This window comes from Rattus norvegicus, chromosome 4 (genome assembly GCF_036323735.1).
Source record: "Rattus norvegicus strain BN/NHsdMcwi chromosome 4, GRCr8, whole genome shotgun sequence".
Lineage (NCBI taxonomy): Eukaryota > Metazoa > Chordata > Mammalia > Rodentia > Muridae > Rattus > Rattus norvegicus.
This window is the reverse complement of record NC_086022.1, coordinates 123,498,314-123,521,821: the sequence shown is the minus strand read 5'-3', so window position 1 is coordinate 123,521,821 and position 23,508 is coordinate 123,498,314. Positions and strand designations below refer to the sequence as shown.

Sequence of the window (23,508 nt, the reverse complement as noted above, 5' to 3'; positions counted from 1 at the left end):
AGGAGAGGAGAGGAGAGACCTGCCATGAGCATGTGGAGGGAAGGGGGCAGGGATGAGGAGAGAAGGGACAGGGACAGAGGGGAAGAGAACAGAGAAGCAAGAGCAAGAGGGGGTAAGAAATGAAGAACAAAGCAAGCAAGAGGGAGAGGAGGGGGCAAGCAACTCCTTTTATAGTCAGGCACAGCTGGCTGTTGCTAGGCAACTGTGGGGCAGAGCATACCTGGCTGTTCCCAGGTAGCTATGGGGGTGAGCTTAGACGGAATACCAACAGGTACTCTACCCAAGTCCTCCAGGTGCCTGACTCCCTGCTTTGGGAAAAGATCAACATTTACTTCTTTTGTTTTCATCTAGTGGCCAGTTGGTGATAATGGAGAAAATATCCTATTTAACATTCCCCATTTGTTTTACCCAGATCAGCTCTTTACTGCAGGCCTCACTCTCCTCGCCTTGCAGAGTTACCTTCTTGCCCTGGCTGGCTTGGGTGGGTTTGTGGTGGCCAGGATGGCTCCTTTCATACCCTGCTGCTCTGCCCTGGGCATATTACCTCCTTACAGATCCTTAGCAGTGTTTTGCAATGCTGTGGATGTGATGCCATAGGCTGTAAAGGGCAGGAGGTACAAGCAGAGGCTTAACACCAGTACCCACTGCATCTTCTGGTGAAGTACTAGGGGAAGGATGGGACTGTGGGTGTGTCTGCTCAGTACTATAAAATAGGTGTTTTCTCCACAGTGCTGTGGTCATTCCCTCAAGTGTCTTCAGTAGAAGGAGCAAGGAGGAGGGGGTACTGGCAGCTTATACATAGGCCTCATTGGCTACACCTGAGACATGTGAGCATCTCTGAGCTGGATTGATTTGAGCTAGATTTCAAAGCCTTCCTCACAGTGGCTAGAGGGCTGTCTTTTGAGATGGAAGCTTCTACCTTCTGCAGACTGTCTTACGAGCTTTTATGGTAGAGGTGCACAGATGCAATGGAGACAGGCTGCCAGGGAGTATCCAGCTGGACCATGGAAAATGCCAGAAAAGACCCAGGCAGATGTCTGCTTTGAAAAGCCTCAACTGTCATTGACTTGCATAGCTCAGAAGAGGAAGCAGAAGCGGTGTGATGTAGCCATGACTAAGGCAGTTTGGGCACTGGAGTAAGGCAGGCCCTGCTGCCTGGAGGCTTACTCATAGGCCTGTTTCCTCTTCAGGGTTGCCCAGAGGGAGGAAGAGCCAGGGAATGCCTTCCAAATCACTTCTTGTGGAGAGATGGTGGTCTAGCCTGCTGTAAGAAGACAAAAGGGTCTGCCCTGCCCTGCAACTGGGTCAGAGGGAGTAGCTGGACATGGGCCAAGGGGTCAGAAGTAGAGATGGGTTAACTGACGTCTGTAGGAAGATGCTGATTCAGAGAGGATCCCGTGCTTTCTGAGCTATGTGTTTATGCTGCTATCCCCTGGTTCTTCCTGTGCCCACCTAGCTCATCCATCTCTCTGCCTTTCTGTCATCTTGTCACAACCTATCCTCAACTTCTGTCCCACCCAAGTCTCCAGCCTGTGGAGCGGAGACCAGAGGCCAACAGTGTTAGGAGCCCTGTTGTCCCAAGCAGTGAAGGGCAGGACACTGCTCAGAAGGTGGAGACTGGGCAGGGAGGAGTACAGCCAATGGGAAACAGGCATGGGCTCTGGAGTGGCTGTAGGAAGAGAGGATGAAGGGCCGAGAGGCTGGACTTTGGTGATCACAGCCGTTCACACGGTCAGTGCTTCTGTGGCTTCATGTGCTCATGGAGTAAGCAGCTCCCACAAGGCAGTGCACAACAAGGCGATGATTAATTGCCCCTTTTAAATTGTAATTATGTCACTCATCAGAACCTGTGAACACTAATTCTTGATCTGCAGAGGGAGTAATTGGATAATGAAGGGCTGCCTGTTTGCTGGGCGCTGTTCTTGTCCTTGCATTCTCACTATGCCAGGCCCTTCTGTCTCTAGTCTTTGGATGTCGCTCACATCCCTGGAGGTTTCAGTGCCTACTCGAGCCTCCTGACTGTTGCTGCCTGGCACTGCCATCCATTGATGGCAAGTGAGGCTGAGGTTGTATGTGCCAGAGGAGAGGAAGCCAGTCGCTTGGGAACCCATCTGATGCTGCTAAGTTTTCTTCAAGCAACAAAACCTGCCGTGGTCAACTCCATCCAGAGAGCCAGAAGCCTTTCTTGGAAGCATGAAAAGCTTATGTGGGGCAAGAGGACAGCTGAAGAAGCACACCTTGAAGGGGACAGGCACCAGTCAGCAGGCAGACCACAGCACCACAGTGTGAGAACAAGCTTCCATGCATTCAGCCTTCTCACACTTGGCCAGTTCAGGCTACTTGATGCAGACACAGAGACAACTTGACAGTGGGCACTTCAGCTGTCTGTCCAGCAGTTCAGGCGTTATGAGGGAAATGGTTCTCTTCCTGTACTTTATCTCTCACTACCAATGGGCTTTTAACCAGAGCGGAGGATGCTAGCAGGCAGTTATTGCATAGGCTGTTGGTTCCACCCCCAGCCTTGTGGGTAGTCTCCTCTAATTTCCTGTCACATGGAGAAGTGTTCTCTTCTCCACAGGAAGTGAGCTCACAGGTAGAAAGACCAGCACCAAATGGGTCTGAAAGTTTTTCCTCTCTCTGGGCTCACATTTCAGTCCACCTCGTCAGCTGACATTGTATTTGCTGAACTTAGACTATAAGAATGCACAAGTCACATTCTTCAGGTTGGGTACCCCAAATGTCCATTTGATCCCCCTGGACACCCTGTTTCACTCCCAACAATAATCATATGCACAAGCTCTGACATCACTGGTGTGTTTCTCTGCCTCCCTCTGTTTTATTGATTTATTAGTGATAGTGAAATTCATTGTCAAGGAGTCTGTCTTTTTGTGCACAGTCACAGTAATGAGCACTGGCACCACAGTTCTTACTTTGGTGTGGAGTAATACACCACCTTTCCTTTTGTTAATTTCCAACATGTAGTGTATTATTGGTCTTAGTTACATGTTGTATGTTAAGTCCTCTGAATCTTTTTGGCTTATAAGTAAAAGTTCATACAGACCCTTAATCACATCTCCCCTGTCCCTATCTCTCAGCCCAGTAGCCATTTTACTCTTTTTCATTGTCTATTCCAGATTCTGCATGTGAGTGAGAGCGGGTAATACTCATCTTTCTTTGACTGGCGTATTTCACTAAAATCCTTCATATAATCACCTACTTGGTATATCATCCTTTTATAATACAAACTCTAGAACTCATGTCACTTGAGAACACTAAGGCATGTGTGACAAGCCCACAGCTGACACAGTGGTAAAGAATGAAAGCTTTTCCTAGAAAAAACTATATGGTTGCCCACTGCACTTCACTATTTCTATACAGCACAGTACTAGAAATACTAGCCGTGGCATAGGCAAGGAAAAGGAAGACATCCACACATAGAAGGATGTCAGTAGAATCTCTACATTTGAAATGACAACATTCATAGACAGTCCTTAATGACCTCAGACAGTGTTGGAACCAACAAATTTAGTAAAACAACAGGACCAGATGTGAGCATACGCAATCACTGTGTTTCTGTATGTTTACAGCGAACTATCTAAAAGGCCATTTGCAAAGTCCTTAGCTTTAAATTTTGAGAACTTTTTGCAGGATTGAAACTTTTTGGCCTTGAGTTTCTTAGACTTTTTTCTTGCTGTTATTGCTGTTTTTTAAAGTCCTGGAGCCTCTTGGCCTTTCTTGTTTGTTTTGTTGTTTGTTTTGTTGTTTTTTAAATCAGCAGCTGTCACAATAGCTGTGGGCACAGAGGAGGCTGGGACTGCTGTCACACGTGTAGGCTTATCAGTATGGATGTGATGTTGGGCATAAGTTGAGATCCTTGTAGGTAAAGTATAAATTGTCGTGGAGCTGGAGAATTGTCACTCAGTAATGGTGTAGCTTTCGTAAACTACACATATGCATGCACAAGCACACACTGTTACCCCATGTGACCTGATGGAGCGACGTTGATGCTACTTGTATAAAACAGAGTGCTGTGGTTCTGAACAGTAAGACCCGTGATGTAGTGAGCACCTGTGTCTGTCGCTCCCTACCATATTGTGTCTCACTGAGCTGCCCAGTGTGTTCTTTCTGCCCACTCAAGAAAAGATGGTGTGGTAAGCTGTTAGGTGTCTACAGTACATATGTCTTGTGTTTGCTGTGCCTTTCAATTGTGTTCAGTGCTCAGACAGAGTGACTGACTCATACTTTCATGGCTTGTGCCAGTGTGCTGTGATGCCCAGTGAGTGATGGGATTGCCCAGCAGCACATTTCTCAGAGTAGTTCCCATCATTAGTCAGCACAGGACTCATCATTGTTCTCTTTGTCTCTCCTGGAAGACACAGAGCCTTGTAACAAGTCTTAAAAAAGGAGCTTAAAAAAGGAGTCTTAAAACAGGGAGCTCCTGGGATAGCCTGTGGGATGCATATCCTACAGAAAAGCTAGCTGTGGATTCCCTTCACATCCATGCATGGTCCAAGCTTTTCTTCTCCATCTTCCCCTGCCTGAGTAACCCAGACTTCTCCCACTGGCATCTTTAGACAGTTGAGTTTCTTTTCTGCTCTCCTGGTGAGTGAGGGCCTTTTCTCTGCTTCCATTGAACTCCCAATGCTTCCTAAAGCCTTGCTTTGTCTTGTCCCTGGGGCAGCCCCCATTGGCAGATTTCATTCTCTTCCCCAGCCTATCTCCCTCCCTTTAAATAACCTCACCCTCCCAAAGCCATTTCCTTCTTTCCAAAATTATATCTTTTCTGTGTGAAGAACTTCCCTTAACAGTTGTGTAGATCTTCTGGGAGCAGCCTCTTCTTTCCTTTTACTTGAACTTCATTTCTACTTTTGGTTTCCACTTTTGGTTACCTTCTGGAGTCAGACTTCTGGTGGTTAACAATTCTTTTATTCCAGTACTTAGGAAATGGGCTGTCCCTTTCTGCTGGTCTCTGGGGTTCCTGCTGGAAACCCATCATCCTTTGTCCCGCCTTTCAGGGATAGCAGAACATTTCTCTCTAGCCACTTGCAACAATTTTTCTTTCCCTTTAATCTTCATAAATTTGTTTACAGTTTCTTTGAGAGTTCCTTTGAAGCCTGGTGTGCGGGGTGCTCTTCCTTTGTGTTACTCAGCTCTTAAATTTGTAGGACTTTTACTTGCAAACTGAGAAATTTTAAACAGTTACTTGAGCAAAATTTTAATGAAACTTTTCTCCTTCCCTTTGGAATTGAAATGTACCTCCTACATTTTTGTTGTAAAATATTGTTTTCAAAAATTATAATTCATATGTATACATACGTGTATATGGATCATTTGTAGAAGTTTATGTTGTCTAAGATTAGTACAGATTTTGTTGGGTTTGGTGGCATGTTCCTATGATCCTAGCAGTAGGAGACTGAGGTGGAAGGATTTTAAGTTTGAAGCCAGCCCATCTCAAAAACCAACCACAGCAGGAGAGGGAGAGGAAGACAGGATTAGTATATCCCACAGGCACCTCTTCTTTTTGCTTGATCACTTATCTATCTAGATTGCTCTATTAAGTAATGCTTTCAATTATGATTCTACAGTTGGGCCCTGTGAATTTTATCTGTTCTGATCTGAAAATCTACTTTATTCTTTGCAGGCAATGTATAAAACTTACAGGCTCTCTGAATGCACTAGCTCTTTGCGGAGTCTCCCTCCTGCCTTCTGATGTCTAGCTTGGCCAGTGAGATCTTAGACACACCAGCCATCCTCCTACTGTGGGCACTCCCATAGCAAACATCACATTCTAGGGTCTCTGTTGAATGATCAGAAGCCAGGGGTATTGTTTACTAATCTAAACAATGATTTTACTAGGTAGAGCTAATAAGTCAATCAGCAGATAGTCCATGTAGGTTTGGACTGTGGGAAGCTACCAGGAAACATACTTGACCTGGCCTTTAGGACTCCTGGTCTTGCTTATTATTTTTTTTAATTATTTATTTATTGGTTTGTTTTGCTTATTATTACTATTAGGCTACTTTTTTTTTTTTGACTGAACATACTCTTGTCACTTTCAGCTCTACAGTCCTGCCCTGTCAGGGGTATATATGGTTTTACCTTGTGGTGAATCTGCCCATTTCTTGCTCACAGCAGCTGGTGGTATGATGAAAAGATGTAGATGGACTTTAAGTGCTAAGATATCAGCTGAGTCCTCCCTAGTTCTGAAGTTCATTAGGTGTGGCCCTGCCAACAGTGATATGTTTTGTAAAGCCAAGGATGTGTTTTGTAGAGCATGGTGGTGGGAGGGTTGCCTCAGAGGGTGCAGGTTCCAGCCACGGGACGAGTCTAGTGTAGAATAGACTTTATTTAGGAGCATAGGAAGGGGAGTTGAGAAGGGAGTAGAGACGAGAAAGAAAGGGGACAGAGAAGAACAGAGGGGGAAGAGGGGGGAGAGCGAGAGCAGGAGGAGAGGCCAGGCAGAACACATGGGCTGGGGTGGGGTGGGGGAGATGAGAAAGAGGGCAGAGAGAGCTAAGGACCAAACAGTCCCATTTATAGCAAGTGAGGCCTACCTTGGGTGAAGCCTGAAGGAATGCTAGGGTGGTAACAAACCGGGTGCTCATCCTTTTCACTTCAGTTTTTCTCATGTGAAATGAACTCAGAAGTGCCAGCCAGTGGGTTATCCAGCAATAAATCAAGATGTCACAGATCTAGAGCTGGCAAGCAGGTGGCCTTCAGCAGATCCTGTTCTTTCTCCATGTCTTTCTGAAGCTTGAGAATTTCCCTTCCTGGCTGGGTTAGGAGTTGAGTGAAACACACTTGCCCACATTTGTTTGCTGGTGTATTACAACAGAGGAAGGAGAAAGAAGTTAGTCATTAAAGATTCTACTAGAAATTTAAGAAGTCAGTTTTGGTATAACTCTTTGTATCAGAGCTTCATTGTCAAGCTTTTTGTCTTGGTGTCATCATACAAAAGCGTCCTGTGAGCCCCTCCCCCAGGTGTTACGTATTGTTAGGCATTATGTGAAGAGCAGCACAAGAAGTGAACAGTCTCCAGCTTTAGCCATGCTGAATGTTCATTAAGTCCAGTGCACACCTGTTGGCTTCTCATCTCCAGAGAGTACCTCTAAGAGAGTCCAACTTCTTCTGTTCTGGCTTGTCACTTACAGTCACGGGATCTATTAGGACATGCCTATGCATGTGTGCAAGTATGCATATCATGTTTGTGTGCCAGTGCATGCCTGGTGAGGAGGAGTACAGGTGAGAACTTACTTGTGGGTGGTAGGTATGGGCTTCCCTGCGGCTAGATGGTGCCTATGTCTCTCCTCCCTCTTGTTTCTAGATAGCTTCTCACTTGTCAGGGACACACTGTTCTGTCTGCTCCTTCATTTGCCTGCACCCCCTTCTTTCCCTTTCCTTAAGTATATAATCCTATATATTTCTGGCTGAATATTTTACCATCTTCTTAGAATGGCTTAGAAATTTTTAGAGGGAAGTCCTTTGAGGAGAGCCATAGTCTCCAGAATACCCTGGACTGACTGTTGAGACACTCTGTGCCCTCCGATGAGCATGTTGTGGGGTGTTCCTATGGGCAAGGCTGGGTTCGGTAGCATGGGGACGTCTGAATCCTCCCAATAGTGTGTTAAGAGAGTTTTCTGTGGGAGAATCCCCTGACTTTTCCCCTTTCTTGGCCTCCCTGTGTGGCCAGTGAGGAGCTTGCCTTTGTGCATACTATACTGAGGACGCACTCCGGATATGTGCAGCCTTGGGCAGTAGGGCCAGGAGTCCCTTTGAACTTAACTACAAGCAACCCAAAGAAAGTGTTCTCAGACACTTTACTCTTCCTGCCATTTCCCTGTCTTTGCTCTTAGTGTTTGTCAGACACTCTGTGGGTAAGTTCTTCCCTCTTGGCTTCTTCGCTGGAAGGCAGAATGGTAGGTGGGCCCTTAGCTTAGCTTCTCAGGACTCTGCAGGGTGTACAGGAGAAGGAGGTAGCAGATAGACAATCAGAGAAAATCTCCCATTCCTAATTCCCTTGTTACAAATGTTAAGGATACCAGTGGTGATTAGATAGAGGCAAGGGCAGGAGAGGATTGGTGAAAGAAAGCAGGAATAAATGGGTCTGCCTAGGATGGTAGAACGGGGCAGGAAAACAGTATTCAGAAGTTGGTGTTACCTGAATGTTCTTGGTCTGAGGAGGTGATCTGTAGGTCTCTGTCTGGTAGCTCATCCCCTTGCTTGTGGGCAGAAAATGGAGAGTGCCAGGGATGACCTGAGACTGAGTCTACTTTAGGCTTCAGGACTTTTATTTACCTTAAGCTCTTTCTTTATTCACAAACAGTAAATATGGCATGTGCTTTCAAGCATAATACACTGTTTTAAGATTTTGTTTGAAGCCAGGTAAAGGTGCTGCGTGCTTTTAATCCAGCACTTGGGAGGTAGAGGCAAGTGGATCTCTGTGCGTGTGAGGCCACTGGCGTACAGAGTGAGTTCCAGGACAGCCAGGACTACAGAAAGAAAGCCTGTTTCATGGTGGTGATAAAACTTATGTTTAATACCCCACCACCACCATGTGTGTGTCTCTCTGTGTGTGTATGTCTGTGTGTAGGTGCCCACAGGGGACAGAGGCATCAGATGCCTTGGAGCTGGAGTTCAGAGCTGCTGGAGGTAGATACTAGGAATTGAACTTAGATCCTATGGAATATCATTGCATGCTCGTAACTGCTGAGTCTCTCTTCATATCCCATTAAGCACCCTTTGAAATGCCCGGAAGTTCTTAAATAAGAAGTGGAGGTCTGTCTATGTACTCCCTTCCTCCCCAGGGTCACTCCTAGGATGGCTTGGAAGGATGGATTCATTCTGGACTTGTTTTTACCATGTGAGATCCACCACCAGGGCCCTCTGTCCCTGCCTTTCTGATGCCAGAGGTGGTGCAGTTACTTGGGAAGGGACAGGAGGGAAAGTGGCAGGGTGACCCATGTTTGTGCCTGCTGCCTTTGTCAGAGGCTGTTGGGAAGAGAACACTTTTCTAGCTGTGCTCTTTCCTCTCACGCCTATGCTGCTAATGTGCATTTAATAACATTTCCCTTTCTTAACAAATGCTTTATAGTTTAAATCACAAAGTCGTAGCAGAGGGAATGACAGGAAGCCCAGGTAGCCTGCAGGTGGCAGAGGAGCTGAGCTCAGAGTGACAGTGCAGAGGGTCCCCTGCTCCAGTGTAAGACTTGGGGGCCACTCAAAAGTGAGGTTCCTGCTTCCTCTGCATAGACAAGTTAAAGAGAGCTGGTTCTTGGAGTGACTTTTATTTTTGTGTATTTAGAGAGTAAAGAAGAGAGTGAGCCCAGTAATCCCTGTTGTTGTTCAGACAAAAGAAAGTGGTTTCAGTGGAGAGAGCTTGGACTTGCCAAGGTTACCTGAGCGATTGGATCTGGACGCTAGTGTGCCTCAGAGTGCATGCTGTTCCCATCTCCTTGCTATCTTTCACAGCTACTGCAGTCACAGGCCAGTGTTTTTCAAGTTCCCACACAGCACTGATGTCTGTTAGAGTGTGCTCAAAGTCCATGGCTAAGCTGCCCGCTGAAGGTTTTGTTTTTAAAGATTATTTTTATATGCCTCTGTGTGTGTGTGTGTGTGTGTGTGTGTGTGTGTGTGTGTGTGTGTGTGTGTGTTATCTCCCACATGCATGTAGTACCAACAGAAGTCAGAAGAGGACCCCCTGGAACCAGAGTTATGCCAGGTCACGAGCTGCCACGTGGGTTCCATAAATTGAACCTGGGTCTTCTGCAAGAGCATCAAGTGTTTTAACTGCAGTGCCGTCTTTCCCTCTCCTCCTGTGGACTTCTACCAACAAAGGGAGGATCGCTGAGGTTTGCAAAAGACTGCTCAGCCATTACACACAGTTGCTTGGTGATTTTACACAGGACTCAGGCATGGCCAGCACTGTTCCACTCTGTGTGGCTCCCAGTGCTTGAGTCTAGACTGAAGAGATTTCTAGTTTTGAACAATCCAGGTTCTTTTGTTCCATAGGTAGTTGTTCCCATACCCTCAGACATGAGTTTCTTAGATCAAAAGGAAGCTGCCCAAGTCCCAAGGGCTGGTTAGATGTCCTGGTCCTGATTTCATCATTAACATTGTCATTTCCTCTCCTGAGTCCCCGAAGACATAGTCATCTCTGAGTCTGTAGCACTGGGCCAGGAACTTGGTGAGAATTCCTAAAACAGGCACTGGGTGGCTGAAAGAGTCCTGTTTCTCACTGTCTTCGCTGGCCCCACAGGTAGGTGTGGTGGGGGTTATAAAATACACATGCAAGAGAGCCAGAGGGAAGGTCATGAGACTGACTGAACGCTAGGCCCGAAGTTGTACGGGCTCTAGGAAGTTTGTACCTGGGTCATGTGGCTCATTGTTTTTTTAAAGGGTCTGTTCATGTCCACAGTGTTTAGCTAATGAAATATGGTTCATTTTGCCTTGTCTGAAATTGTCCAAAGAGGCAGGACCAAAACCAATGCCAGCCAAGTTGTACTGACTTGAGACTCAGAGGAAGTGGTAGCCCTTCTGATCTTGCCTTCCATCTTCTTATGCAAGGCCCTGTGAAAGCACCACAGTGTAGCCACAGCACATTTGGTAGGTGCCAGACCGCTGTACTTTTCTACCTTATATCATTTCCCCTTCCAAGCAGCAAAAGTAGATAAACACCAGGACTGTGGTTCTGAGGGAGAAAGATACTATAGATTCTTGGCCCCTGTCTTTCAAGTGTACATGTACAGTATACCATTTGGAAACAGCCTTTCTCTTTGCAAATTGAGAGAGAGAGAGAGAGAGAGAGAGAGAGAGAGAGAGAGAGAGAGAGAGAGAGAGAGAGAGAAACATGCATATGTACCACAGTGAGTACATGACAGAGAACAATTTACAGGAATTGGTTCTTGGTTCTACTGTGTGTATTATATATTCATTTTAGGAAGTCTTGGACATTTTTTGTTTCTGCCTTGACCCAGTAGTCATTTGGTATAGAGTTGTTCAGTTTCCATGAGTTTTTAAGCTTCCTGTTGTTGTTGAAATCCAGCTTTAATTTGCAATGGTCTGGTAGGATACAGGGGATTATTTCAACTTTCTAGTATTTGTTGAGACTTGCTTTGTGGCTGAGTATGTGATCAATTTTGATAATGTTCCGTGAGGCGCTGAGAAGATGGTGTGTTCTTTTTTTGTTTGGGTAAAATATTCTGTAGATATGTTATGTCCATTTGGTTCACAACTCTGTTACCTCCATTATTTCTCTGTTAGCTTTTGTCTGGATGACCTGCCCGTTGGTAAGAGTGGGGTATTGAAGTCTTCCACTATCAGTGTGTAAGGGCTGATGTGTGATTTAAACTTTACTAGTGTTTCCTTTGCAAATGTGGATGCCCTTGCATTTGGTGCAAAGATGTTAAGCATAGAAAGATTATCTTAGATTTTTCCTTTGACGAGTATGAAGTATCCTTCCCTATTTCTTGGATTAATTTTGGTTTGAAGACTATTTCGTTAGATATTAGTATGGGTACTCTAGCTTGTTTCTTAGGTTCATTTGCTTGGAAAATTCTTTTTCCATGCCTTTACTCTCAGGTAATGTCTGTCTTTGATGTTGATGTGTGTTTCTTGTATGCAGCAGAAGAATGGATCCTCCTTTCACATCCATTCTCTTAGTCTGTGACTTTTCATTTGGGAATTGAGTCCAATAATACTGAGAGATATCAGTGACCAGTGATTGTTGTCTCCTGTGTTATTTTGTTGTTGTTGTTGTTGGTGGTGGTGGTGGTGGTGGTGGTGGTGGTGGTGGTGGTGGTGGTGGTGGTGGTGTGTTTCCCTTCTTTTGGTTTTGCTGGTGTGAGATTATTTCCTGTATTTTTATAGGTGTAGATTACCTTAGGGTGGAGTTTTCCTTCTAGTACCTTCTGTAGGGCTGAATTTGTGGATAGATATTGTTTAAATTTGACTTTATGCCATCTCTTGTTTTTCCATCTATGGTGATTGAAAGTTTTTCTGGGTATAGTAGTCTAGGCTGGTGTCTGGGGTTTCTTAAAGTCTGCAGGGCATCTGTCTAGGCCCTTTTGGTTTTAATTTTGGTAGGTCTGTCTTTATATGTTGCTTGACTTTTTTCCCCTATAGCTTTTAATTTTCTTTCTTTGTTCTATATGTTTAGTGTTTTGATTATTATGTGGAGAGGGGACTTTCTTTTTTTGATCCAATCTATTTGGAGGTCTATAAGCTTCTTGTTTGTACCTTTTTAGGCATGTCCCTCTTTAGGTTAGAAATTTTTTCTTGTATGATTTTGTTGATTTTGATCCAGTTTTGGAACTGGATTCTTCTCTTTCTTTTATTCCTATTATTTCTTTTTATAGTGTTCCAGATTTTCCAAATGTTTTGTGTTAGGATTTAGATTTAAGATTTTCTTTGATGGATAGATCTATTTCTTTTATCATATCTCCAACACCCGAGAGTTTCTTTTCCATCTCTTGTATTCTGTTGGTGATGCTTGCATCTGTCGTTCCTGTTAGCTTCCCTTGATTTTCTATTTCCAGAACTCCCTTGGTTCACGTTTTCTTTATTGCTCCTATTTCTTTTTTCAGGTCTTGAACACTTTTGTTTGTTTCCTTCATATGCTTGTTTTTTTTTTTTTCTTGGCTTTCTTGGATTTTTTTAAAGGGATTTATTCACTTCTTTTTCCGGTCCTCTGTTATGTTTTAAAATTTTGATTTAAGGTGGTTTGCTTGTGCTTCAGCTGTGGTGGAATATTCAAGACTTGCTGTAGTAGATAGCTAGGCTCTGGTGGTGACAGATGGCCTTGGTTGTTGTGTTCTTAAGCTGGCATCTAGCATCTATGTTTGGGGTGATTATAGGTCTGGGAACTGATTTCTGAGTGTCTTTGTTGGATGGTCGCTTTGTCTTTGGTTTCTGTTTCTTCTTTCGTCTTCTGGCTGGAGTGACCTGTGCTTGCAGAGAGGGTCTCCACAAGAGTTGAGGGATGAACTTCTGGTAGCTGGCATAGCCTCTGGTTCAGCCATGGGTCCTCTACTGGAGTTGGGACATGGAGCCTTGGATGCCAGCTTGGCCTCTGGTGGAGCAGGAGGTTTGTAGGCCAGGATGTGGAGATGAGGAGAGGCAAGGCTGTCGCCAGCCGGCTGGGTAGGCACTAAGGCAGTGGGGGAAATTCTCTAGGCAAGGTACTTATCCAGGCTTCAAGCAGCAAGTGTGGCCTCTGGTGGAGCAGAGGGTGTCCTTTGTTATTTTCTTTGGGTTAAATACCTAATCATGGAATTTCTTATTCACTCTCTAAGAAAGATCTCCAGAAAAAAATCAACTTAAGTCAATGTATTTGTTTCCTAGAACTGTTGTAACAAGTACCACAAACCAAGTGGCTTAAAATAAGTAAAAATCTATTGTGTAGTAATTGTAAAAGCTAGAAGTTTGGGGTCTGGAGAGATAGCTCAGTGGTTAAGACCACTAGCTGCTTTTCCAGAAGACCCAAGTTTGATTCCAGGCCCCCTGTGAAAGCTTATAACTGTAAATCCGGCCTAGGGAATCTGATCCCCTTGTCTGGCCTTCATGGACACCGGTATGAATATGGTGCATAGAAAATATATGCAGGCATAACACACACACACACACACACACACACACACACACACACACACACACACACAGAGAGAGAGAGAGAGAGAGAGAGAGAGAGAGAGAGAGAGATGAGAAGGTACCTTTTAGGACCCCCTCTGTTCTTTTGGAAGCCTTAGACATTCCTTGGCCCTTCCCATGTCTTTACACCCATTCTTCAAGTACTGTGTGTATGACCCCCCACATTTTGTCTGTTTTATCAGGACCATACTGAGTTGGGGGTTATCCTACTGACCTAATTTTTACTTGATAACCCATGCAAACAGCTTAGCTTCAAATAAGGTCACATTCTAGGAGTAATGGGAGTAGAACTTCCAATTTTTCAGGGCCACAATCCAGACCCCAATAGTTGGAAATAATACGGCTGACTTGTATTTTAATCTGACAATATGGATAGTGGCTTTAAGGGAGAGAGAGAGGCTAGAGGTCAAGGAAAGTGGGAAGCTGGCTGTACAAGGGCCTGGCCTGTAGAAACAAGAGTGGACTCGAGAAGAGACGATTAAGAAGATGCCCAGTAAACAGAATGATAGAGCTCCGTGGCCATAGTGTATGAGGGTGAGAACAGCCATGCAGTCCGTGTAAATGGCATGATGAACACAACCAGTTCTCAGGTTCCATCCCCACGTCCAATTAGAACAAGAGCGAAGGTGGGGGCGGCAGCACCGTGAAGCTCTGATGGCAGGGCTCATTGCTTAGGGGACTCTGGCCAGTGGCTGGCTGCACTTCACATCTGCCTCAAAGGGAACCCTGGTCCTAACCCCTGTGGGGTTCAGAGAGAGCAGAGAATGGAAGGACTGGAGACATGGCTCAGTCAGAAAGTACGAAAAGACTCCTTAGACGTCTCCTTGAGACAGCTTGTCACATGACAGCTTGCTGTGTTGGTGGGGGCAAAATGGGCAGACAACAGTCCATCTCCCAAGTCTTGGGGGATGTCCTACCACTTTCACCCTGTCTGTTTTCAGAAGTGAGACCATAAGTCCAGCCAGCAGTCAGAGAGGAAGCTGCTATCAAAGGTGTGTTAACCAGTGCTTAGTCTGAACACTGAGATGCAGATGATGGAAATGCATGGAGAAGACGCAGATCACTGGGGCTTTTTTTTAGCAGGCTATGGAAAAGAGAGGGGGGAGAGATGGGAGAGATGAGAGGGAGGAGAAAGAGAGAGTAAGAAAGGGGGAGAGAAAAATGATAGGTTGTGTGAAAGAATCGCTCTAAGCCCAGGGCACTGGAAGCCACAGGACAGAGCTGATAGAAGCTGCAGGAGGAACTGTCTCTTCAGAGTTCCAAAATGAGAACAAAATTTGATTCTGCAGGAAACAGTTATTCTAGAAAAGAAATCTGAGAACATTCCATGGCTCAGCTGTGAATAATACTGGCTCAGTCATAGCATGCTGTATCCTGCAAGTGATGAGGGCTATAGACATTGGAGAGGCATCTGTAAAAGTCAGTAACTGGCAGGATTAGAAACATGGAGTGTGTTGTTTGATTTTAATAGGAAATACTTGCTGAAGAGATAGGATCAAAATGTAAAGTGCTCTCCTATCTTGGATTCTGGAACACCAATGATAACAAAATGATGGCAGTGGGTAAGCTTGGGCTTAATAGACTTTGGTGGTGAAGTAAACTCAGTATGTCAGAGGAACCCTGCTATTGTAAGATTCTACCTCACGTTAGGAGTGTGTACATACTCTACGGTGTCTTTACAACTCTTTATGTAAGTCTACAAGTATCTCTCACCAGAAAGCTTACTTAAAGAGAGAGGTACACACAGGATGAAGGTGTTTCTGTATTAATGCTGTCAAGCAACTAAAAGGATGGTAGGTACCTCTCAGGCTCCTGAACACAAGAGGGGCAGACTGGTCCTGAGCGAGCCTGGCTCAGCTGTGGACACCTCAAGCCTAAGTGACGGGCGTATCAGATGTCCTTATAGGCAGGACTTCTAGTCTGAGACAGAGTGTCAGGCACCAGCTCATGGATAACTGGTCAGGAGCAGATGGGCTGTGTCTGTGGGAAATGAGAAGAGGAATTAAGACAGTGCTAATGAGGACCAAAAACATTGGTGGGGATGCTGTTCTTGCTGCTTGGTTTTTATTGCAAATTGTGCAGGCATACCTTTTCCCTGTGCTTTGTTCTGCTGTTTTTGTTTGCTTGTTTGTTTACAACTAAAGGTTTGTATCAGGCTACATCAGCAAATTTATCAGTAGTGCTTTCTCACTAATGTATGCTTGCTACCTATCTTTGTGTCATCTGGTGATTCCCATAGTATTTCAAGCTTTTTCATGAGTATTGTATCTTTTATGTTGACCTGTGATATCATGGTTGTAATTATTTTGGACTATGTCTGCATAAATCTGAATCTAATCAGTAGGTATTATATCACACTGCCTCCTGCTTCTCAGCCTTCCCTATTTCCTAAGATACAACAGTATTAGGGCAGTTATGAAGTAGCCTTTATGTGTTCAGTCAAATACTAGATATGATTAAGCTTAGAGAAGAAAGATGTTGGATGCTGTGATGGGCCAAAGGCAAGACCTGGAAACAAACAAGCAAATTGTGAATGGTGAGAAGTGACTGGTGCTAGACAGGGACACAGGAGGAGGAGTGTGGAGCAGCCTTGCTGCTGATGTGGAGAAAGTGTTAGTGGATAGATGGAAGCTCAAACCACCCACACCTTTTCTTTCAGCCAAAGCCTAATCCAAAACAGCCCTAATTTTCTTTAGTCCTGTAGAGGCCAAGAAGCTGGCAGAGACTGGTTCATGGAATGTAAGGAAGGAGGTCTCTTTATAACAGTAAAGAGCAGGGGGAGCCGCAGGGGCTGATGTGCAGGTTGCAGCAAGTGACCCAGAATGTCTGGGAAGGTCGTTGGTGAAGATGGGTGCAAACCACAGTGGGCTTCCAGTACAGGTAATATGGCCCCGTATTAGAATACAATGCTGTCCAGGACTCAAATAGCTATCAAAAAGAAGCCAGTGCCTGTCTTCAAAGCTTCAAAGGACAAGCAGATTCTCTTTTGAGGGGCTGATGCAGCTGGTGGATGACTAAGCCAACCAGCGCTCATTTGCCATTCCAAAAATCCTGAGACTTATTTATTCTGCCTGTGCTCCATAAATGAAACAGCAAAGTAGATGTGATAGCACATCTGTTTACAGCATGGATTGCTGGGCTTTTCAAGCTTATTATTTAGACCTGCTGCAACCTGACAATTCCTGTGGTCACCCAGAGCTCTGATGAAGAAGAATAGTGATGTCAGTGTTGGCACACCTCTATACATGGCATCCATTCCCCAGCCACACAATCAGGGAGTGATTTTGACGTTCGAGTCTCATATTTAAGAACTACTTTTAATAGGACTATAGCTACACCTGAGGCATTTCTGTTGGTGATCTAGCAGGTTCAGCCAAAAACTTTCTAGACAGGATTCACCACTCTGCCATTAAGAATGTCTGTGAGTCAAAGGAATGATGAGGTAATGGAGCTTTGGTAGTTGATTCCATCCTTTACAGATGATTTGCAGGGTTGAGCCTGAAATGGAGGCAGTGACTGCACGTGGTAGCAGTGACAGGAAAGCTAGAACTGGAAATAGAGCTTGAAGATGTGCTGCCTGACAGAACATCATAAGAAATGCAATTGAGCTGCTGCTTAGGGTAAGCAAAGGCAGTGGACTCTCCGGATAGAATCTGCTCCTTGCAGAGATGCTGGGATCCTTGTTGAGAACACACAGTGGGTTCAGGGTATTATAGAAGGACAGTTGATAAGGCAGCATCAAAGCCTGGGGGTTAACTCTTAACTGTAAGCAGAAGTGCTATGCCAGTAAACTGCTGCCAAAATAGCAGAGTGGCCCAGAGAAACCATTTGTGAGAAGAGCTTTCCTTGCAGCCTGTAACAGCCATTATCCTGATTTGCCAGCAAATGTTAGGATGTAGAGACTAGCAGAAAAGATTAGGCCTCTCTGAAGGCTCAGATGATCATAAGCACATTTACCAACAATGTTTTTTTCTTTTAAGATAGGGTTTCTCTATGTGATAGCTCTGGCTGTCCTGGAACTTGCCCTGGGTTCCAAGCCGGCAGAGATCTGCCTGCCTCAGCTTCCTTAGTGCTGGAATAAATGATGTGCACCTCCACCCAGCAAAATATATTTTTTTTGATCCAGAAAATATACTTTATTGAGCTCCACAGTAATGGTTTAAAAACAATAACATTTACTAAGCAAATTAATACTTCACATTAATTTTCCATCAGACAAATGCACTCTGTGATATAAATGCAGCATGCAGAAATGTGTCATTGCAAGTGCCTTCTTTTGGTGTTTTTTTAATTTTTTTTTAAACTTTTAACACTCCTTGTGAGTTTCATGTTATGTACCCCAGTCCCACTCATCTCCCTGTTCCCTCATATCCACCGTTCACCCTTGCAACCTCCTCTCTGACAAAATAAAACACATGCACTCGGGCACGCACACACGCACGTACAAACAAAACCAAAGCATAGAAAAATGTCATTGTAGAAGCTATAATATATCACAGTATGTCTCATAATATATCCCTTTGTCCACACATCTTCATCTGCAAATATTCATTGCAATGAGTCACTGGCCTGGCTCTAGATCTTTGGTTTCTGGGCCACTATCAATATTAGATCCTCACTGGGACTCCTCCCTGTCATCCCATTGTTGCTCTTGTCATGGAGATCCTACGGCTTTGGGTCAGCAAGACTGGCTCTTTCATGCATCCTACCCATTTGCAGATGATACAGATTTTGGGGGAGGCCAACTCAGAGCCCTTGGTCTGGGCCTAGGTGGCAGCTGAACTGGTCAGTGACCTAGTTCTCCCCTATCTGCACCACCAGTGTGAGCTCTCCAGTACTGCTCCAGGTAGGCCACCCAGTGAGAACATTGTCAAGAGGTGAGGTCAACTATGCTCTTATACCCTTGGGCCAGCTCACCTGCATCTTAGCCATCAGGGCCAGCTCTACTGTGTTGCCCAGGTAATATGCAGAGCTCACTCCCCTGTGTGCTACAGCCAGTAAGGGAGCAGAGCCAGCTCTCCCACTCAAGTGATCTCAGAATCAGCTCTTATGACTACTGCAGGTGGAGGGGCAAAAGAGGGAGAGCATCATTTCTGCACCTGTACCACTTCACAGCAGAGGAGTAGTGGGGCCAGCTCTCTATCACAGCCTTTGGGGTTGGCTCCCCTGCACCCCTTCTACCAGGACCAGCCCTACTATGTTGCTCAGGTGAGGTATGGGGCCAGCCCATCCACTCTCTTGAGCTTGTGGGCAGCTCTCCTGATTTCCGCAGGTGGCAGGAGGGGAGAGGCAACACACTCACATCACTTCATGGCAGAAGAATGGTGGGTTCAGCTTTCTCACACTTAAGCCCTTGGGCCTTCTCATCCCTCTCCCTTCCCTTGCCATCAAAGCCAGCTCCACTGTGCTTCCTGGATAAGGTGCAGGGCCTGCTCTCCCAAGTGCTGCTCCCTGTGAGAGACGAGGCCAACTCTCCAGGCACATTAGCCAGTGAGGGACAGAACCAGGTTTACACAGCCCCTGGACATTGAAGTGGTCCCTGTCTGGTGCCCCAACCAGGGGTGTCCCCATGTTCTCTAGTGGTAATACATGCCATACACATTGACACGTTGATCTCTGCTGCTGTGTAGCCATAGACCCAGACATAGCCCTTAGTGGCAGCTGGCGCTAGGACCTCATTATGACCCCAGGAGGCAGAATTGGCCAAAGGATATTCCTCTCCACCCTAGAATCTCCAATTGCACTCTCTTCATAATGCTTAAGCTGCTCCAATTCTCTTTCTTTCCCATCTAACCATGTGGTGGCTCCCACTGCCGTTTGTCTATTCAGCTGGTGGGCCCCTTGGGTGACATTCTCTGTGGTGGTTTGAATATGGTGGCCCAGCCAGTGACACTATTTGGAGGTGTGGCTTTGTCAGAGTGGGTGTGGCCTTGTTAGAGGAAGTATGTACAACCCTCATCCTAGCTGCCTAGAAGCCAATCTTCTAGCAGCCTTCAAATGAAGATGTAGAACTCTTAGTTCCTCTTGTTCCATGCCTGCCTGGATGCTCCTATGCTCCTGCTTTGATGATAATGGGCTAAACCTCTGAGCCTGTAAGCCAGCCCCAATAAAATGCTGTCCTTATAAGAGTTGCTTTGATCATGGTGTTTGTTCACAGCAGTAAAACCCTAACATAACCTCTGTCCTATGTGGTGTGGCACCAAGTGGGTATCTATAGCCAGCCTGTGCTGTGTGCTGGAGGGCAGGTCTGTGGGTTGCATGGCGGTCTGCTGGTCTCTGTCTTCTTCCTCCCACACTGGGCTTCGTGGTGGTAGGTGGGGCTCTGTGTGTCTATAACCCCCATGCCATCACTGGAGGGCAGGACTATGGGTAGCATGATGGAACAAAGGTCTTTGTCTTCTTCCTCCAGTACTGTGCTGGCAGGATTTGATTTGTATGTGTCCTATGCATATAACAGCTTGGGCACCAAGCTAGGATGAACTGGGGACTGCCATCTGCTCTGCCACAGACTGACTTAAGAGCAACACCACCAACAAGGTGTCTCTTTGCCTATTGCTGGGGGATAGAGGAATATTTTTTATTAAGGTCTAAACATTGCTTTTCAGATTGTGCTTAACAGACTATAGGAGTGTATGCACTGACCTTCTTCCCATGATAATCACTGTACTGAGTGGTCTGGGACAGAACTGTGATGCCTCTGATATATGCCTGTAGTTCTTTCTGTTGATGCAGCAATGTTTTGAGACTGGTCATTGAAATTCTAAATAACATAGTTCCAAGCACTAACCCCCACACTTCTAGAAATTGTGTAGGCTTGAGCAGAGTTTATATGTAATGGGCCGTATTGTTTTCTGTGACAACCCAAACTGTATGTGCTCTGTCCAGAAAGGTGACTTCCTCTTCAATGGATTGTTGCTATATAGAAATAAAGGATCTTCTGTTGACACGTTTCCTTATTTTACAAGTCAGAAATTAAGAAAGTTTTAAGAGTCAGCAGTTCATTCATTCTTGATTGTATTATCAAGGCAGATTATGTATGTTGAAAAGGTGGCTTGCACATTGCCTGCTTGTTAACTCTATTCAATTCATTCCTGTGATTGTGGCTTCTTTCTGTTCCTGCTCTAAATTTTGCTCTATGCCCTAATTGACACTACACCCACAGCCTGGCAGCCAAGTGTTTGATGAAAGTTGTTGATAGGTTTGAACCTTTTCCTACACATCTCTGCTTACGAAGTCCCTTGCCTGCCCAGTCGCAGACTTCCTGATGCTGACTGATAAAGCTGGCCAGACCTTTAGTTCTTTTCTTAGGCACTTTAGCTTATTGGCATGTGATGGGGGAAGAGTTTACTTTCCTGCCAAGAGAGACAGTGTGGTCCTGAGACCTGTGGGACTATTGCACTATCCTGGAAGTTCAACCCAGTCTTGTAGGCTAGTCCTTCACTCAGCCATAGTACAACATAGCAGGCTCCTTCAGATGTATGTAGAGAGGTTTTGTTTTATTTCCACCTCTGCCCAACTGGTGATGGTAGAGGAAAGAGTATATCAGTATTAGAGAAAAATGCAAATTCTGAAATGAAGCTTGTGAGTCAACAGTTTTCCAGACTTTTGAGAAAATTAATTTTATGTGTGTATGCACACACACATACATGTGCACAGGTGCATGGCACATGTGGAATCAGAAGGCAACATTGTTGGGCAGGAAGGACCAGTTTGATCCTCTCTCATATTTATGCCTAAGAGCTTCCAGCAGATCTTGTCTCTACTCCCATCTCTCCATAAGAATCCTAGCATTGCAGACGGCACCACTGAAGCTAGCTTTCTTCCTCAGGTTGTCAGTCTTGTGTGGCTGGCACTTATTTGCTGAATCCCCCAGTCCATAGGCTTATTTTTCATACATACAAACACCACAGTGGCTCTTTTACAACTTCAAGCATATTTTCAGTCCTCTATGAAGCCTTATAAATCTAGGATTCCTGGAATCCTCTCAGCTGCCTTCTTGAGTGCTTTATGATACTAGTTTGGGGGCACAAATCTGATTTGCCTTCTTTATTAGTCAGGGTTCTCTAGAGTAACAGAATTTATAGAATGATTCTCCTTCAGTCTATCCATCCATCCATCCATCCATCCATCCATCCATCCATGGAATTTATTAGACTAATTTATAGGCTGTGTCTAGGTAATCCAGCAATGGCTGCCTATGAACGGAAAGCCCAAGAATCCAGAAATTGCTCCATCCACAGGCCTCCACAGCAGATTTTCAGAATATGCTGTAATTCCAGAAGTAAGTTTTAATGTCAGTGAAGGAATGGACTTGCTAGCAAGGTAAGGGCAGGCAGGCAAAGAAGAAAAGCTTTTCTTCGGTGTCCTTATATCAGCTTCCAGCAGAAGTTGTGTGTCTTTCCACCCCAAGATCTGGATTAGAAGAAAATCTTCGTACTTCAGATTAGGCAAAAATCTGTGACAGGTATGCCCTCCATTTTTGGAATTTAGTTAATTCCAGATGCAGTGAAGTTAACAACCAAGAACACCCATCACACCCCCCTCTCCTCCATGTGGCCAGGTCCAAGCATTTGATTCACAGATGACCTTGAATCTAGGGGAAATGAACAGGATTAGTGCTTCTCATGAGAACCGTTATCAGCATTGATATAAAAACTGGCCAGAACCTCTTTTTCTGGCACCTGACATCCCTGGAAAGCCCACTGGTGCTAATGCCTCCTACTAGAGAGTGCACTGGTGCTTGGGCCTTTTGATCCAAATGTAACTTTCCTGTGTCTCCCTTCTGTGAAGGATTGATTCCTCCTTCTCCCTACTGATTGATATCTTGGGAATTTTACATGTATCTTTGAATGTTCCTCTGTCTTTTGTCTCCTGCTTGAAGAAGTGCCTGGCTATCTTGTAACCTACCATAATTCTGTGTTCATGTATTATAGAGCTGATTGAATTAGCAAAAATGGAAGTTTGTAGGTCTGGATTGTTTTTAAGATTTAATGTAGTGTTTTGAAAAAATACCAACGCAGAATGAATTAGTTCAGATATTTTACATGAAAACTCTTTTGGCAAATAAACCTTTAAATGTTGACCATTTTGAACATTTTGAATGCAGAACTCCACTTTGCCTTTCATTGGCTGCATGGCCTTGGGCATGTCATGCTTCTCTGAGTTCTGGCTTCTCATCTTCTAAAGAGGATGCTCTCCTTACTTCACTGACCATGCTGGATTGTTATTAATATTCAATTGGATTATGACTGAGAAGTTCAAAGTGAATGTCAGTAAGTTACCTGCCTGTCCCTGTGTGTACACATTCCAGGTTACTTGATAAGAAGTTAAGAAGACATGAGTCAAGACTACAAGATGGCTCAGCCATTAGAGCATGTACTGCTCTTCTAGAGGACTCAAATCAGGTTCCCAGCACCCATGTCAGTGATTCACAGTCACCTGTAACTCCAGGTCTGTGGACTCCCTTGTCTTCTTCTGGCCTCTGTAGGTATCTGTTCATGTGGAGCTTACACTTACACAAACATGCTGGCACATAAATAAAAATGAATTTTAAAGACACGAGTGGACACAGGATATGAATGGTTGCCTACCTTCAGTGAACTTCCTTAGAGCTTAGTACCTGTTAGGTGTGGCCACCATGTGCTGTGCTCACCTGGGTCATCACAGATACCCTCAGAGAAAAGCGTCAGCCTGGTTTCTCAACAGAAGCAGTCTCCTCTTCACTAGTGAGTACAACTTAACACACATGACTCATAGGTATGAGCACCACTCTGAGCATCTGGACAGACTCTCCCTGTATTGATTGAATGAACCCCAGTCCACAATGGACTGCTTTTGTCCTTCAGCTCCAGCGTACACCAGCTG

At 45.0% G+C, this 23,508-nt stretch overlaps 1 protein-coding gene and 1 pseudogene across 3 annotated transcripts in view; one reads left to right on the top strand and one right to left on the bottom strand.

Moving 5' to 3' along the window:
- The window catches only part of Chchd6 (coiled-coil-helix-coiled-coil-helix domain containing 6), a 220,701-nt gene that overhangs the window by 59,608 nt on the left and 137,585 nt on the right, over window positions 1-23,508 (top strand). The window contains exon 1 of one of the 3 annotated variants that reach the window (XM_039107371.2): window positions 18,582-18,852. The exons of the other annotated variants lie outside the window; for them this stretch is intronic. Within the exon in view, the coding sequence (XP_038963299.1) occupies window positions 18,694-18,852 (159 nt within the window). The 5' untranslated portion in view covers window positions 18,582-18,693. Of the gene's footprint in view, window positions 1-18,581; window positions 18,853-23,508 lie in introns of those variants that run through there. 3 annotated transcript variants of the gene reach the window in all.
- Window positions 20,078-20,207, bottom strand: LOC120102655 (small nucleolar RNA SNORA48; annotated as a pseudogene).